The sequence below is a fragment of the Dermacentor silvarum genome, chromosome 6 (assembly GCF_013339745.2).
Source record: "Dermacentor silvarum isolate Dsil-2018 chromosome 6, BIME_Dsil_1.4, whole genome shotgun sequence".
Classification (NCBI taxonomy): Eukaryota; Metazoa; Arthropoda; class Arachnida; order Ixodida; family Ixodidae; genus Dermacentor; species Dermacentor silvarum.
Window position 1 is genome coordinate 94,020,806 of NC_051159.1, and position 13,473 is coordinate 94,034,278.

General features: G+C 38.7%; 1 protein-coding gene across 1 annotated transcript in view; it reads right to left on the reverse strand.

Annotated features, from left to right (window-relative positions):
* Window positions 1-2,418: 2,418 nt before the first annotated feature.
* Window positions 2,419-13,473, reverse strand: part of LOC119456788 (serine-rich adhesin for platelets) — an 88,335-nt gene continuing 77,280 nt past the window's right edge. Inside the window, exons 16-19 of the mRNA XM_049669076.1 lie at window positions 13,066-13,173; window positions 12,346-12,416; window positions 12,112-12,193; window positions 2,419-6,010 (exon numbers count right to left, since the gene is read on the reverse strand). Coding sequence (XP_049525033.1) covers window positions 5,965-6,010; window positions 12,112-12,193; window positions 12,346-12,416; window positions 13,066-13,173 — 307 coding nt within the window. The 3' untranslated portion in view covers window positions 2,419-5,964. The remainder of the gene's footprint in view (window positions 6,011-12,111; window positions 12,194-12,345; window positions 12,417-13,065; window positions 13,174-13,473) is intronic.

Here is a 13,473-nt window from a genome sequence, read left to right on the forward strand (position 1 = left end):
ACTCGGTGACGATTCAGTTACGTGCTTTGTCTTGCGCGTTGTATTAGTGTGTCAGTTACGTGCTTCGTCTTTCGCGTTGTGCTAGCGTGTGCATCGTAGTGCAGCTTCCATATGCACGACGGTTGCTCATGGTCATCGACGTTGGTAGTCGTGATGGAGGAGACGTGCCACCAGGCGTCAGCGTGGGTGCATCAACGCCTAAGGGCGCTTTAGCCACAAAACACCAATAGACATTATATATCAATGTGCAATAAACATTACACTACTTCTGTCAAGACACGTTTCACTTTCGTGTTCTATACCGATTCCTATATAAGAGGGATCAACCACATTTTTTTTTCTCGACTTTACGCTCACATGTTGCAGTATCGCCTATTCTATATCTTCCTGGGTTGGTGCTGAAGTTCAATCCGGTATTTCTTTTCGTAGGAAGATCTTCGTGATGTATGCTGAGATCCAGCAGCTGCTCGACAAGCTCCATTCTGAACAACTGACCAAAGCTGGCAAACTGACAAATGGTTCTAAAGCATCAAGAAAATACCGTTTTGCATGTTGGAGGTTCGGCATACCTTTTGTAGTGCAATTTAAAGGAATGAAACTGCTCAGGACAAACCTAAACTAAACTAAACCGATATTTTGACATTGCAGCACGTAAAAAATCGCACAGGATCCATCGCACGATGAATGTCAACATTAATGTGATTAGCAGTGAAAAATGTAGCCACACCGTACTGCCGCCGAAACGCGTCATGTACGATGCATGTACCGCAGTCGGGCTCCTCTCTAACGCTTCCCTCTCGACACACTGCGCCGTCTAGCAGCACGCCTGCGAAGTCCATGCGTGGCCTCTGTGATGCGTGGCGCACAGGCGCGTTCAAACACTGAGTATTAATCCCTCCAGTGATACTAAAGCGTCGGGCTGCTGTGCTTGAAGCACCTGAGTGACGCAGGTTCGATTCTGCTCAGCAGCAAAAAATTATTTTTAAGTATTTTTTGTTTCATCGAAGAGTGCTGTGAAAGAGGTTAGGCCCACATTTTTAGACTGCACTACCCACACACTCTAAAAACAGTTGCACCCTTTGGGGTGCATTTTTGCCACACAACAATAATCGTCATCTGTCTTGCTTGCGTTTCCTATCTTGAAAGCTCTGCACTTGCTACTTTCCTGTCGAGAACGCTGTGTCCCGCTGATAACTCTCTTGTCGTTCATGACCGAGAAGGGCCGGGTGCACAGCGTTAAAGAAAGGAAAGCCACGCAAGTCAGATGACGATTATTGTTCTATGGCAAAAATACGCCCCAAAGGGTGCAACTGTTCTTAGAGTGCACGATTGCCGAATACTTTTGATTGGACACCCGCAGACTGAAAAGTGCGAAAAGTATCCAGACAATACTAATCATGTTAAAGATAAAAACACACAACATGAAGATAATATGGACATGTGTTTGCCATCTGGGCAGTGCAGGCCGTCTGGGTGCTGTGTAGTATCATCTGGGTGCTGTGCAGCACCTGTCCTGTCTTCTTCGTGCTTGTTTATCCCGCACTGTAAATATATGTCAACATACTAAAATCAACTAGCCCAGCTTTCAGCCTTAACTGCCAACATTATTATCCTTCAGCACTGCAAGACCATAAAACTGACACTGTAATGTTCGCCCATGACTTACCACTGGTGCCATGGCCAAAAAAATTTGATGTTGATGCACCATAATCACGAGCTGCATGCACTTTTTTCAGATGTGGTGAAAGGAAAATTTTCGTCACAGCACACATGCCTCTATTTACTAAATGTAGCATAACAACTCACTTCTGCCACAGACAAAGCTAAACCTGATTTTTAGAGCCCTTTTCCTGGACTACCTTCTGGATAGCATAGGTACCTGAGAAACGATTTCAAAGTGCAGAAATCAGTGATCGAAATCATCAATCGCCTGTGATAGATTTAAATGGGCATGACAATGAAAGAGTTAGACTGCACTTTTAAATTAATTATAGGTCTGGGATAAGTTTTGTCCTAAGTGAAAGCAGAAGAAAATTTTACTGTTGGCAGCATGCAAAATCAGTCTACATATCACACGTATGCCACTCTGATGTTCTAATATGGCAGCTGTTCGTTCATCTATTAGTTAGGCAAGTGTCAGCAAGTGATATTAACAGCCATGGCTGCAAATATGGAACAGGCATTAAGAGTAATGGCACCACGTGGATCTTAGTCTTTGCAGCTGGCCAAACCCTCTTATGATATTGAAAGCATCGAAGCTGCTGGACTTTAGGACCTGACATGCACAAGAATGCGAACACAAAACAGCAAAAATTGACAAATATGCCAAGGTTTCTTACGAGAGCCATAGCACATAAGTAAATAAGCAGTTTTCATTAACCTTTCCTGGTTTTAAGAAATGTAGTCCAGAGACATCAGTCACATGAGTAAATGAAAACCTACTTATTTATTTCAATCGAACATGAAGACATTCGTTCGATGTAGCAGTACCAAAAAGGAAAATCACACCAAAAACTCTTCCGGTGACCGGACGTGGCATTCAGGATCACAACATCGCAGTTCGCTTGACATATTGACACATCTCACAGAAATAAGTATCATATGGCCATTGCAAATAAAAAGTAACAAACATTTAGAGGCTGTGAAAAATATTGGAACATTTTTCACAAACATACACTTCGGGGAAGCGAAGTGACAGAGAATGGTATGCACCAGTGCAACAATTTATTTTTGGAACCATTAACAAAGCAGCATAGATAGTTATGCAACATGCTCTTGAAAAGTTATCCGTTTACCTCGTGAGCAAACATTAACAAGCTCCTAAAATAGCACTTACACATTCTTTTGTTCATGAAATGCACAGCAGTTACGCACGTCGACTAAAAAGCAGTCGATTGCAATAATGAAATAAAAAGCACTAGCAATTGTTCCCGAACGAGAAGTCAGCTATCTTGAGAGCAGCCTAAGCACATCACTTTCCAAGTGTAACTAGTGCCCTGAACAGAAATTTTATGTTTCCATGCACACATTGACATACTTTATTGAACATTCATAACAGTCCCTTATACTGTTCTTCGATTGGGTTAGCTTTCATGAAATTTTTTACCATGCCTGTTCTTCACACAAAATCAACTTTTCTCTAGCTATTGAACAAATTTTTGCAATGCTAGTTGCACATTCATCCACATGGATCAATTACAACCAGCATGTGCGGTCGCTCAGTAGCCAGTGGAATGTTGTCAAGTGTGCCATTTCAATTAAGATATTTTCACTCACTTTATATGAGGTTATATGGAAGGAATTAAATGACTGCTGTAGTGAATAAGGCATTTTAACTTCATATAAAGACTAGAAAAAATGTTGACAAAATAAGCATGGAATATTTCTGATGTTACCCAGTGTGTTTAAATCACACCCATGGCGATGATACAAACTTTGTAGTAAGTCCCTATGGCTATTGAATCGTGGTCAACAGGGTGAACGATACAGCCATTAATTTGCTCTCATCATTTCTTCGTGTCTGCTTAAGCTCATATGCTTCTTCTGGTAGGTATCTTTATAAACACCACATCATCAGAGTTTGCACTTATAACTCTGCAATTACTAAAACATGAACTACTATTCTTACAGGCACTTCCTTCTAGGCCAGGTGCACATTTCTTTTTCCAATATGCCATGCTATCCAGAAAGCTAGCATACCAATGTGTCTCACAGAGTTGCTATTTTGTATATATATTACTACTATTTACATTTATTTTTCATACCATTGGTACGAAATTTGACATAGTTAACCAGTTATAAAAATCATATCACTAAATAAGGTTTTTTTTTTTCAGGCATTTTTTCAACATTTTTTTAACCCACTACAATTTAGTCATGTTCAAATCAACCAATGCTACATACTCAACCCTGAACAAAAACAGTGTTCAAACAGGGCATAGTAAAATGCTGCAAATATGCACCTGGCTTGTGTGTTTGAACAGCTATTCTGCAACAGGAAATATGCATGTGCAACAACTTCTATCAGCGCGCATCCATTATACATGTATTTCTCATTAAGAAACTCCAGTCATGAGCACTGGTGATTCACTGAAAAGCATGCTCCAGACAAAATTAGTAGCAGCATAAGCTAAAGATAAACCAAACTAGACTAAATGGTTCTCATTTGATATGGTACTGGAATTTTGCTTTTACCGCAGTGGCAACCACTACTCAAAGTAATGCCAATCGAGTGAACATACCTGCTCATGCAAACTGAAATAGCTGCATTGATGCAAATTCAAATAACAAGATGTTGCTAAATTAAACTCTCTCTTTGCATTGAATGCTTTAATTGACTGATTGCCTTCTGCTTTCTCACTCAATTTAAAATGTAACAGATCATTAGCGATAGCTTTCTCATTGGAAAAAAAGGCTATAATAATGTCAAAGCATTTTAAATCAATTACACATTTTACAGACTGCACCTGAGTTTATTTTACACAGGTCTCAAAACATGTAAGCACATACATAAACAGGCATACATAAAGTGAAATTCATACAAGCTGTTGTCATTTTAAAGATAACGAAAAAGCGTGCTAAGTTTATATACATCAATATCCATATATATATAATATATATAAAAGAACACATTATAGTATGCCTTACTAGCAAATTTTCAACACTTTTATTGCACTACAGATATTGCTCACATTATCATGCCAAATGCGCTCAAGCCTCCTTTGACAAAATATGCGGCCTCACACTGCTCTTTCAAAGCTACACGTTATAGGTCCAGGGAAGGACCTATAAAGGGCAATGAATGCAAAAATGTCTGATGGGAGAATGTTGTGTACACGACTATGACTTGACGGCAGTCATGAGCAACTGCAAGTTTGTCTCAGGTATGTCATCACACAACTCTGTGTAGTCAACCTGTTAAAAAAAATTGGCATAAAAAAACAATTGAACGCATAAAAGCAAGCAATGAGCACGAAGTTAATTTGATGGCTTCCACCATGGTGAAAATCGAACTGCTTCACGTTGGGCTTCCGGGCTGCACAGATTTCGTATTACCCAAGAATGTCAGTCATCACATTGAAACAAGTCGGTCACATTTGCAATCACACAAAGAAGCTCATTCTTTGTGCATAACATGCTGCAGTCAGGTAGACCGGCTTGGCGCCAGCAAAATGACCTTCGCATCACATAATAAAAATTGTGTGCAGTAAAAGAGGAACTCTTCACTGCAATAACGATAGCTAGCATGATGCGCCTGGTGACCTAGCAGCTGGTGACCATTTGGTAATGTCATGGGCATCTTGCCGATGGACTGATTATCAAGTCAGCACACATCAGCATGTGCTGTGGATACGATGGGTGTTACAAAGGCTCTCATTCTATTCAAGGCACTGCAGGGCAAACAAGCAATCTGACCATGTTGTCTTAAACTCCGAATGTCTACAGCTTCAGTGCTTCATGGTTAATATTTGATGTGAAAGCAATTTTGTATGCTCGTGTGTTCAGTGAAATGAACAAATTTTATCAAAGTGTTTTTTTTTTTTTTTATTTCCCAGATCGAGAGCAACTTTAGTGTTGCACTCTTACGGTACTGAAGGCTGGTTGTAATAATTTCACAATTCTGTGGATGTTTGAGTACACTTGATGTTTGAGTACACTTAATTCGTGCACGTCATTGATGCTTACAGATTGAAATCAATAGCTATCGACGGGCATCCAGCTTTCGTATAGTTTCAAGATAAGCACTTCATAAAACCTTTTGCGTCAATGTTCAGGAGCTGCCTGAAGGCTATAAGGAAACTGGTTCACAGTAAATGAAAACGGCCACAAATGGAGCAAAATGCAGTAACACAAAGTGATTCGCTTTAACTGAGGATGGAAACAACCAAAGTAACTTCATGCTCTGTACTTAAGAAAGTCTTGCGCAGTGTCACGTTCTTATGCAGCAGTTTCTGATTGCTCGCATCAACTTGTCTTCACGTGTGGTGGATGTGTATCTTCCACCGGTTCCCTGAAACAACACAGCCAAAATAAAATAAGAAGGTGGGCTCAAAAACAAAAAACAAAATGCAAAGATAGAATAGAAAAAAAGCAACAGAAATATATCCCACTGCTGAATATATGCTCAACGTCACCATTCATTCTTCGTTAATTAGCTCTCATTTCCATACAAATTCAATGCTCACACAATCCTTAAGATGGTAAAAGCTTTGGATAAACATCCTTACCAACACTTCATTGCTCTATTAAATTTTATTATATGCTTTAAACCTGTTAGCAACATACATACATATGTGCAAGTCCCATGTATAGATTCTGCATGACCCAGTCACCTCTAGGAAGGATCACCTCACTTCTCATAAATCAAAGCAAGCAACACCAAAAGAAATGAGTCGATGTTGGCCTAAAGCCAATATATCAAGTGGTATTAGCATCCTCAAGTTAGGGTATCGCCCAACAAAACTTAAATGAAAAGGGTTACATTACTGCCTGGCTTAAAGGGGTTGAGACATCAAATTTGTGGCTTGCGCGTTCTTTATTTCAAACGTTTCTTATTGCTCCAGGAAGCATGATACATGCTCGAAGATTCATATATTCTTGGTAAGTAATTTAATATTGCATTATTTATGTGAACGATTTTCGGTTTCGGTTTCTGGGCGCCGAGGTAAACAGTGACATCATTGTCTAAGAAACTTGGTCACGTGAACCCACAAAGCTGGCACGCACGCACTGCTGCATCGTCTACTCTCGCACACACGGTCTGTACCAGCGCAGGCAAACAAAACCACGCCTACAGTTGTCATGACTAGCTGCGGCAGCTCCAATTCCGACTCTACGAATACGTCCAATGCGGCTTACTGCACTCTAGATTCAAGGCTCTCTAGGCTTGCCCGGTGCTGTGGGTCCCCGCTCATTGTACGTCACTCTAATGTGGTATGACGTCACTAAAGCTTTCGTTACACCTCCAACACAATGACATCGGTGTCAATCGCGCTAGCGATGGGTCTCGATCGTGAGAACTAGGATTTAAGCACTCTTTGGAAGCGAATTAAAATATATTTTGAACGTTTGCTGTGTCCAGCACTTCATGTTGAGTGTCCTTGCATACAGAGGAAGCCTACAGCAGGCTTTTGATAGCCTCAAAATTTGGTGTCTCAACCCCTTTAACGGTACAAACTTGAATTAATGGGTAGCATGCATACATGCTGTCTTCACTTACATGGAGCCCAAAAAATAATGAAATATGCCAATTACTTCTAATCATAGCCAAAGTTCATATTTACTATACTACTCTGCCAATCTAACCTGGCAACACTGAACACAAGGTGACCACTGCAAGAACATGAAAGCTGTTAAAATCAATGGAATGATGTGCTGTGAAAAGTATAGCTATAAGTATTTGCGAGGAGACACAATCTTCAAAAGGAATATATATTTCAAGTTCTTGTATTTTGTAAAAAGATAGCAGAATCTTTTTATACACGCCATTTTGTCCATACACAGCCTTAACTAATTGCAAGTTATGACAGCTAGTATTAAGCCCCCAACAAAAGGGAAGAGATGACCAGAGAGAACACAGAAATTGTAAACTAGGATAGCAAGGCAGCAGTTGCAAATCAGACACATGTTTAAAAGGTATGTGAGCATTTCATACAACAAAGCAATATATAAAGAAAAATATGCAGTGAATTAGCATATTGAGTTCTGATGTTAACATCACAACAGTCTGATTGTCAATTACTTCCAAAAATATTTTATTACATAAATTTTTCCACGCTTCTGCACTAAACAAATACTGCATCAAATAAAAAACTATAGAAAATAAGAACAGAATTCTTACATAAATCATGGAAGAAACTTAAAAATAATTTATTTGATGCTGCTTCTAAGAAATACAGTAGCTGTACACTGTATACATCTTATTTTATTCCTCAATCTACAACAAAACAGATGCACACATAAACATAAGTGTAAATACATAAGCTAGCATTAGCAATGCCCCAATGTCCCACATGATATACAAGATGAACGTTGATAAAGCCTTTTGTTCTTTAGTACAGATCAATATGATATAAGAAGTGCGAAATAGCAGTTGTACTGATTTTTAAATAAGCGTGCTGCATATTGGCCAAAAGTGCAGGTAACAAAAGGTAAGCCTGCCTCACGTCACAAATCATTCATGTGCATTTCTCCCAGCAGCTTCCAGACTCCCGAAAGAAAAATGAAAACTCAAACCTACAAAAGTACAATAGAAAAAAAAGGACAGAAGGTGTAACATAATGTTTTGTTTTTCAAACCGAAACTCAAGATATCTGTGCCGTAATTATATGTGTGCACACACATACAAAAAAATAAAAATAAATAAATAAATAAATATATATATACTGGCTCAATATCCAGTTTATCCTTGCAGCGCACTAAGTCCTAAGAAAAAAAAATTCACCGCACCAATAAGTGTTTATGCTCCAGTACACAAAAATAGATACATTATCAGCTCACAAGACAAATCTCTGAAATGGTCTTGATTTCTTCAAAGTTTTAAAAGAAAGTAGACTTTTATATATATATATATATATATCAACAGAAATTGTGATTACTCTCCCATGCCTGCAGATTGATACCCCAAAACTAGCACTATGCACAAATGCAATGCGGTCCTAGTTTTTGCCGTAATCAACAGCTCATTGTTGAGAAATGGGAAAACACGGCACCTCAGAATGTAACACATTCAACAACACAGCCATACACTAACAAGGATTATGATATTGTTATTTGAGATTAAGGTACAGTGCATTGTGTCCTTCTCATGAAATGCAGATATACCATGATTATGCAACCAATAAATCAATTTGTATAAAATTTATTGCGCTGAAAAAAGTATAATGTTAGGTTCCCTGACAGTTTGAAGTATAATTTTGGCTTGACTCATCAAATTCTCCACAAAAATTTACAAAAATCTTGAAAATTGTATATTTTAACCCTTTGTTTGCAACTCCACAACAAACACATATGATGTCACCTACTAAATGAGATATGTAAGAGTGTTCAAGCAGACAAAATTATCACATTACATGTGGCTGTAAAATACATTTTTTTTTATTTACATAACCAAGACAACGGTTGCACACAAAGTCTAAATTAATGTACTGATATGTTTTGCTTACGACACTTGAAGAGATGTGAGAAGGTATAGAGCAGTAAACATTATGCTTCAATTTATTTTGTAACTTTTCAATTTTGAAGAGGTTTCGATGAAATATTCAGGACCGAAATTAAAAATCTTCTCAGACAAGGACTCGAATCTCAGTTATTCTTTAAAAATGTAGCAAAGTTAATTTAAACCTGCTCACTGATTGCCTGACAAGAACATAACTGCTTTTCAATTGTACCTATTGATGAAGGGGCGAGATGAGGTATATAACACCTAAAGGTCATAATAAGATTATGAGGTTATAATACCTAAAGCAGTATATTAGGAAACAGTACACTATATATGGACAATATACCATTAAAGGCAATATATTCATACTTGTGCATGACTGGGACAGTATGCGAGCAAATTCATAAGGGGTGCGGCGGCAGCTAGGCAGGGATAGTTCTATGGAATATGCGAGAATTTTAATGCTGTATAATGAATGATTGTCTCCCAGACTTTTGGCGTCAATATAAGTTTGTCTACCACACATTTGACAGAATTTTGGGACTGTTATCAGCCAAGCTACTTCCTCGAAATATTGCACACACATATGGCATATTCGGGTGGCTGTTTCAGAGCGCTCTGGCTGAGCTACGAAGCAGAATAAAAGCGACTTAAAAACCATAACAAAAAGATAAACGGGAATGAAAGTGATGATCCCACTTCCTTATCATCAGTGAAGTCCGCTTATGCTAGCAGTAATGCTTAGTTGCTCTTTTACAAGATTTTTGTGGCCCTGTTAGAGTGCTCTGACACGACCACCCGAATATTCCAATAGTTTCAATAATAGTATGAATTTATGCACGAAGCAGTGCAGCCACTTAAGCAAGGTGCATAACCCCATTATATTGATGGCCAATTTTTTTGTCACGAACACTGGTTGCCTAGAGGTGTGTCCACGTCCCTGTATTGAGGCACCACACTTCTATACCACTAGATAATTATTGCTAAACATCCAGTGCATTCTTTATATACAAATAGCAAAACAAAATATGTAGAGAATGCAATAAATTTTCAACTTACATCCCTGTGAAAAGAAAATTAAAATCCCAAGCTTTGTTAAACAAGCAGTGAAATTAATTGGTGTAAGATATTTCATGACAGTTACCAGTTACTATACCTGGATAGTAGTTGTACAGCAATAGTATTCGAAAGGTACAAGCAGTATAAAAGAACTGTAACTCATAGCTGCGACAAAAAGATGTATGTTGAACGTACATTGTACATGAGTATCTCACTGTGCTCTAGGATCCCTGCAGTACAGTATTTGCAGCATCTCCTCTATTTTTTTCAATGCCTGCCAGATGTGACCAATCCAACCGTTCACCACCCTCTCCGATCGCCCTTTCCTACTCTCCCCGTCAGCTAGCGTTTGTGCCTGTTTTACGGTGGTGGGGGAGAGTACCTTCTGAATGGCGCCTCACGACAGAAGTCGGAGGAAGTAATTCTGACAGACGCGTGATGTGTCCACAGCTTCTCGTCCGGAACGGCAGTGGCGTGCGCTCAGACACACGCGTGATGCTAGCAGTCGTGCCTTCCAGGTAGCATCACATCACGGCAATTCACTGAGCTAAGGTGAACCAACAGCTCTCACTGCAGAGAGCGATTGCACTGGCATTGAAAAAATAGAGGAGGCGCTGGTATTTGGTGCCTATTGTACAATTCAGGCCTTATGATCAGCTACAGTATGACATCTTTGCAGAAGTTCTTGGTGAAAATATTACATTGATATTTGAGTCATAGATCAATACATCTCAAAGATACACAAATGAAAGTAAAATAATGTACACTCTGTCAGATGTGATATGCAGGTTTTCCCATTTATGCTGAAGAAAACTTTCAAATGGACCATGCAAATTAACCACCAAATCTTGCATTGTAAAATTTAATGCTTGAAATATGATGCTGGAGCAACATAGACACTAAAATCTGCCAATGAGGAAAAGCCTGGCATTGTGTTCAGCATATGTGTTCTTCAGCATCTCAGTGTTTGTGGTGTCAATATAAGAAGTTGAATCTCAAATATGCTGGTACTGCAAGTGTATATCAGCATAAACGCAAACAGCTGCGTTGCTTGAGATCTGTGGTGATGTGTATATTAAAGGTGCACACAAGTTTTACGAAAATTGCTGAGTGTGTTCCACTCAGCTGCTGGCATCAACATGTGGCAGTGGCGTAATCAATACAAATACATTTTTGTGCAATTTTCTTTTAATATTAAATATTCATGCAACAAAAATGTCTAGTGGTTCTTGGTTGATCATAACAATAACAAGATATATCGCCACCAAGGCTGCTGTTCGCAGATACATTCTCCACATTCCTATGTACAAATACACAGGAACATCTGCACTATGCTAGACTGCTCTGATGATTACAAGCTAACTTTATTAGCAGGTCTTGAGCAAATACTCTCATCAGGATGTAAGTACCTTCATATGACAAGAGAATATTTATTCATATACCTCATCGGCTGCAGGAGTAGTAGTACACTACATAAAATGTCATTTGTGATAAAGTATGTGACAAGAAACCGAAAAATTAATCTTTCTTCGCAGTTTTAAGGGAGTACAGATTGTGAGTTAGCCCTTACAATATGTTTAACAGAAAACTGGTACATGTTTTCTAGCGTTGAAAGAAATTGAAACAGTCATTTTAAGCAACTGCTAGGCTCAACTTCTGTTTGATTGAACTCAGGAATTTCGAAGCTATGGTTGATTTCTCAAGATGATTAGAACTATGTCAATGCCATCATTAAATGTGAGTGATAGAACTTAAAAATAAGTGCCCTTGTAAAGTTCACTGCATGTAATAATTTTACTGCAAAGCAGAGACACAGGTTACCAACTGATATTTATCCTCTTTAAAATGTCAATGTCATTTTGTCAAATTGCAGGGAAGCATTTCATACATACATTTGCATGGTCGCCACAGAGCTGTTGTTGCATATACTCTCTGTTTTCACATGGCAAGACTTGTGGCAAAGCAGGTTACAACCTGAAATTGTTCAAGAGGCCATGGCATAAGAACAGGACGCACAGTACTCTTTCTCTCTGCAGGGTAGACCATGCAAAAAGCAAATATGCCATATTTCCTTCTTTCAAAATCCCCATTAACACAGAGAAGGCCATAACAGCAGAAATACCTACCTCTGCAGACGTAACCTTGTTTTCCTAGCCTTCTGGTCAGTAGCCTTGAACAAACGTGACACTGAACTCCTCTGCAAGAGTGAGAATATGAAAGCAATGTTATTTTGGTTGGTAATGCAATATATTAGATCTTTCCAATTTTCTTGAAGTAAATTTATTCTAGGCATTTCAACTTCTGGATGTGCATACCTAAGTCCATAATTTCTTATTGTCACACTTTCAGAAACTAAGCAGGCATCAGTTTCTAAAAGTGAAAATGCAAATATCGATACAAATGACAGCAGAGATGAAATTTCTTGCCATGTTTGCTTAAATACTACATATCAAGACACTCAATGTTAATCACATCATAAGAATCTGTTAAACGTACAACAATTTTATTAACAACAGGTTCTTACAATACAGCATACAGTAAATGCAGTAAATTCCCTCATAGGCTAAGAAAGCAAGCTAAAGAATCACACTGACAAATCAAAGGCACATTAGCAGGCAAGTTCCAGTTTCTGCCAGAACTTGTGCAAAACCTTGCGTACACATTTGCAATAGCTTCCAATTGGCATCATCACTGCTAGCATAATCACCTGCCATATTAAGCATTTACATGTTTATTTCTATTTGTGACACTTATTGCCACACACATGAACAATATGAGTGCATGAACTGCCTCATATAAGGGATAGTGCAAGTGGTTTAGAATGTAAATGTCTGTAAGGCTCTTACCCTGGGATATGCTTGGCCACAAATATGTGATCATTGAAAATGTGCAGTTTGACACCTTTCCTCCGCCACTTACTGCGATGTGCCAAATGTGGAGGGATCAAGTAATGCCTGCGAGAGAAAATATTGCTCAATTATTTACAAATATGATTCAAGGAGGAAACCTGATGATCAGTTATGTTCACAATACAGACATCCTAGTTGATAAACTCACAATTTCTGTGGAGCACAGTGACCATTACGGCAAGCTGTGTGCTGCACATATTATTCAGCATTTATAAAAGTTTCAAGCTCTTCCCATGTGCCCAGGTTTCAGAGATCCATCTTAATTAAGTATGCTATTTGCTGCACAAAGTGAGCACTTTAGCTGCTCTGCAGCTTTCTTTCTTGCATCTTTGGAAACTTGGATAA